At 41.9% G+C, this 4,961-nt stretch overlaps 1 protein-coding gene across 1 annotated transcript in view; it reads right to left on the reverse strand.

Moving 5' to 3' along the window:
* The window catches only part of CCDC176 (coiled-coil domain containing 176), a 53,254-nt gene that overhangs the window by 46,467 nt on the left and 1,826 nt on the right, over window positions 1-4,961 (reverse strand). Inside the window, exon 2 of the mRNA XM_011949583.1 lies at window positions 2,978-3,206. Coding sequence (XP_011804973.1) covers window positions 2,978-3,206 — 229 coding nt within the window. The remainder of the gene's footprint in view (window positions 1-2,977; window positions 3,207-4,961) is intronic.

The following is a 4,961-nucleotide window of genomic DNA, read 5'->3' on the forward strand; positions in this document are numbered from 1 at the left end:
AGACAGAATCTCGCTCTGTTACCCAGGCTTGACTGCAGTGGCACAATCTTGGCTCACTGCAACCTCTGCCTCCTGGGTTCAAGCGATTCTTATGCCTCAACCTCCCAAGCAGCCGGGACTACAGGCACGCACCACCATGCCTAGCTAATTTTTTGTAGAGAGAGCTAATTTTCTAGTAGAGATGGAGTTTCACCATGTTGGCCAGGCTGGTCTCGACCTCCTGGCTTCATGTGATGCACCCCCCTCAGCCTCCCAAAGTGCTGGGATTACAGGCATGGGCCACCATGAACAGCCCAGCCTCATCTTTTATATTCCCTGCTCCAGTCCTGAAATCAACCATTTCTCCAAGGAACCCTGGTTTGTTTCAGAAGGGAATATGAGTAGCTTTTTAAACTAAAGACTTGTTGACATGGTTGTTGACACAAGTGAGATACTGTGTACAATGTTTTAGACCACCTTAAGAAAAAATCTAGATATTCTAAAAAACAAACTGGGACAATCCTAAATCACATAAAACAGGTGTGACACTTAATGAGATTATTTTGTGATTAATTCAGTACAGCATTAAATTCTCTTAAGGGGAATCTCCTAATTTTGTTCACAGTAAAATAGTTTTCAAAACACATCTCATTTCTAATATTTCTATAATTAACATAAGACTATAAACAGTTTAAACAAAGTTTAACATAATAACATCTTTCTAGTATATAGCAAAATGAGTATCAAAGCTATGGGAAAGCTAGTTAATGAGGATATATTTAGTCTACTTTGTTTCTTTCTCCCAAGGTTGTTTCTTTTGGTTTAATGGCAATCCATGATTACAAAAATTACCCATTTGTTACTGCCAGATGCTGCCCTTTGATATAATGAGGCAGATGAGAATCAGAAAACTCAAGTGATACTGATGTAGACCAATACAAATGAGCTATTACAAGCCACAAAACAAAGTATCTAAGTAATACATTTGGAAATTATTTCTATGGCTGACTAAAAAACTTACTTTAGAATAATACTTTATAGAGGGCAATTTAATAATACCTACTATTAAAAGAGTAATTTTAAAAATAAAAATTGGCCAAGTTTTGTGTCTCATGCGTGTAATCCCAACACTTTGGGAGGGTGAGGGGCGCGGATCACTCGAGGCCAGGAGTTACAGATCAGCCTGGCCCACAACATGCCAAAACCCCATCCCTACTAAAAATACAAAAAATAAATAAAATAAAGATTGCAATTGCTGGACCAGGTGCTATCGCTTACACCTGTAATCTCAGCACTTTGGGAGGCTGAGTTGGGTGGATTGCTTAAGCCCAGGAGTTCGAGGCTAGCCTGAGTGACATGGCGAAATCCTGTCTCTGTAAAAACTACAAAAAATCAGCCAGGCATGGTGGCTCATGCTTGCAATCCCAGCACTTTGGAAGGCCAATGTGGGTGGATCACTTGAGCTCAGGAGTTCAAGACCAGCCTGGGCAACATGGCAAAACCTGTCTCTACCAAAAATACAAAAAATTAGCCAGGCATGGAGGTGCGTGCCTGTAGTCTCGGCTGCTTGGGAGACGGAGGCAGGAGGATCATCTGAGCCCGGAGGTCGATCCTGTGGTGAGCCATGATCACACCACTGGCACTCCAGACCAGGCAATAGAGTGAGACCCTGTCTCAAAAATAATAATAAAATAATAATAATATGAGACAGAGTTTTGCTCTGTTGCCCAGGCTGGACTGCTGTGACATGACCATGGCTCACTGCAGCTTCAACCTCCTGGGCTTAAGTGATGCTCCCACCTTAGCCTCCTGAGTAGCTGGGACTACAGATGCACACTGCCATGCCTGGCTATTTTTTTATTTTGTGTAGAGACTGGGTCTTGCGTTGTTCCCCAGGCTGGTCCTGAACTCCTAGGCTAAGTTATCCTCCAGTTCGGCCTCCCAAAGTGTTGGCATTATAGGCATGAACTACCACACCCAGCCTGAATTTCTACTTTTAACATCCACTAGGGGTGTGACTTTGGGCAAGTTACTTATCCTTTCTGAGAGTCAATTTCTTCATCTGTAACATGGAAATAACAATATTATAGCTACACGGGGTTATTAAAATAATAGGAGGTTAGTAAAAGAATCAGAGAGGTAAAGCACCCAGTATAGTACATTGTAGTGGCTCCAAAATGTTAGTTCCCTTCCTTTTTTCTTTTTCTTTTTTTTTTTTCTTTTTTTCTTTTTTTGAGATGGAGTCTCACTGTGTTGCCCAGGCTGGAGTACAGTGGTATGATCTCAGCTCACTGCAATTGGTGCCTCCCGGGTTCAAGCAATTCTCCTGCCTCAGCCTCCCAAGTGGCTGGGACTACAGGCACATGCAGCCATGCCCGGTTAATTTTTGTATTTTAGTAGGGACGGGGTTTCACCGTGCTGCCCAGGCTGGTTGCGAGCTCCTGGGCTCAGGCAATTTGCCCACCTCAGCCTCCCAAAGTGCTGGGATTATAGGTGTGAGCCACTGCGCCCGGCCTCCCTTTTTCTTCCAAATATAAAATGATAGCTTTACTCTCAACACTTTAATAAGGTACAATAAGATACAAGATTCAACTGGCCAAAAAAAAAAAGATTCAACTTGCTGGGTTCAGAACATTATCACAGATTACCAGTGAACGGCTTTACAAATTTTTAAAACTAAAAATTAGCATCAAAAAATATATAGATCACATACTATGCTCTTGTCCTTAAAATAAAGTGGATCATAATGTTCCCTTATGATCATCAATCTCTGTTTGCTTCAGAGAAGAAAACATGGAACAAGGAATGAAAATAAGAGAGCCAATAACAGTAAAACCATTCTGAAAAAGTGTCTTGCTTCAAGGAAGGTTAAGGTCAATTGAAATGTCTTAACTATATGTTAAGATTTCAAGGAATTAAAAATCTTTGAAATACATAACCACATCAGTATCACCACAGAGGTAGTTAATGAGGCCGAGGAGGTTTTCTACCTACCTACCATATTATCTTTCTCCTGATCCTGCTTCTTTAGGTAACTTAATACTGACATTATGTCTTTCTCCATTTTACATTGCTTTTTCTTTAAGTCCTCATTACTTTTTGCCAGTGTCCGTGAAGTATCACGATACTCAATCCTAGAGAGTTCTGTGACTTCCAACCTGGCCTCCCAAAGGGAGGCATTGGCCTTGGCTCTGTCCACCACAGATTCATCTGTTTTTATTAACTTCCTGCATGGGAAGAGGACATTGACAGTATATGACTATTTATACAACTCTAACATGCAGACAGTATATAACTCTACTATATTACTATTAAATTTTTCTCTTTTTAAATTTGTTTTGCTTGGCATTGCCTGGCACACATGAGAAAACATTGTTGGATGAATAAGTTAATAAGAAATACATATTCACGTTTGAAAAACAAAAAAAAAAATACATATTCACTCGTATTCACATAAGAGAATTAAGTAAGTGCCTCTTCCTGGAAGAGGCCAGCCCCGGAGCATAACTCGAAAAGACTGGAAAAACAAAGGGAAAAGACAGGATAAACCAAACTCATTTCATAAAGCTTTCATATCTTTTTTTTTTTTTTTTTGAGACAGGGCCTGGCTCCATCACCGTGCTGGAATGCAGAAGCACGATCTCGGCTCCCCACAACCCCTGTCTCCTGGACTCAAGCCATCCACCCACCTCAGCCTCCCGAGTGGCTGGAACTACAGGCTTACGCAACTATGCCCAGCTAATTTTTGTATTTTTCATAGAAATAGGTTTTCGCCATGTTGCCCAGGCTGGTCTTGAACTCCTGGGCTCAAGTGATCCTCCTACCTCAGCCTCCTAAAGTGCTGAAATTACAGGTGTGAGCCACTGTGCCTGGACAGTTTTTATATCTTTTCATATACTTACTTGATTCTCCCATTTTTTTTTTTTAATAGAGATGGGGTCTCACTATGTTGTCTAGACTGGTCTCCAACTCCTGGGCTCAAGTATCCTCCCACCTCAGCCTCTTAATGTGCTGAGATTACAGGTGTGAACCAGTGCCCTGGCCTGATTCTCCTGTAGTTAAACTATCTTTTCTATTCCTACTCACTCAGTGCTGGACTTTGGTTCTCTCCACTGCAAACCCATTATCTCTGTTCGTTTTCTGCATGAGTATACCCATTGGTAGTGTAACTATAATCTCCCACCCACTTCACCCTCCACTTTTGAGTTTTTTTGTTTTTGTTTTGTTTTGTTTTTGGCTAGGTCTTGGATAAAAAGTCAAGTCACTAGGGCAAGTATGTTAAATACTTTATCAGCTGGTGCCACAGTTCACCGGACTTTTTTTTTTTTGAGACAAGCTCTTGCTCTGTCATCCAGGATGTAGTGTAGTAGCAACACACAGCTCACTGCAGCCTTGACCTCCCAGGCCCAGACAATCCTCCACCTCAACCTCCTGAGTAACTGTGACTACAGGCATGAGTTAGCATGCCCAACTAAGTTTTAACAAAAATTTTTGTAGAGACAGGGTCTTCCTATGTTGTTCAGGCTGGTCTTGAACTCCTGGGCTCAAGTGATCTTCCCCCACTCAGCCTCCCAAAGTGCTGGGCATGAGCCATGATGTCCCGCCCACTGGGTTTTAAGGATGCCTGAGAAACCATAATCATTTATATAGAGGTGGAAAGGAAAAAGGAGGGATTCGAAGATTAAAGTGGTAAAGGAAGAGATTTTTCTAAATATTTATTGTATGAGCATTAACAAAACACTACTCCTTATATATAGTAGGTACCATGATATACAAATACGTACATAATATTTAAGAATATTTCGGCTGGGCGTGGTGGCTCAAGCCTGTAATCCTGGCACTTTGGGAGGCCGAGACAGGCGGATCACGAGGTCAGGAGATCGAGATCATCCTGGCTAACATGGTGAAACCCTGTCTCTACTAAAAATACAAAAACTAGCCGGGCGAGGTGGCGGGCGCCTGTAGTCCCAGCTACTCGGGAG

The sequence above is a fragment of the Colobus angolensis genome, unplaced genomic scaffold (assembly GCF_000951035.1).
Source record: "Colobus angolensis palliatus isolate OR3802 unplaced genomic scaffold, Cang.pa_1.0 Scaffold3, whole genome shotgun sequence".
Taxonomy (NCBI): Eukaryota; Metazoa; Chordata; class Mammalia; order Primates; family Cercopithecidae; genus Colobus; species Colobus angolensis.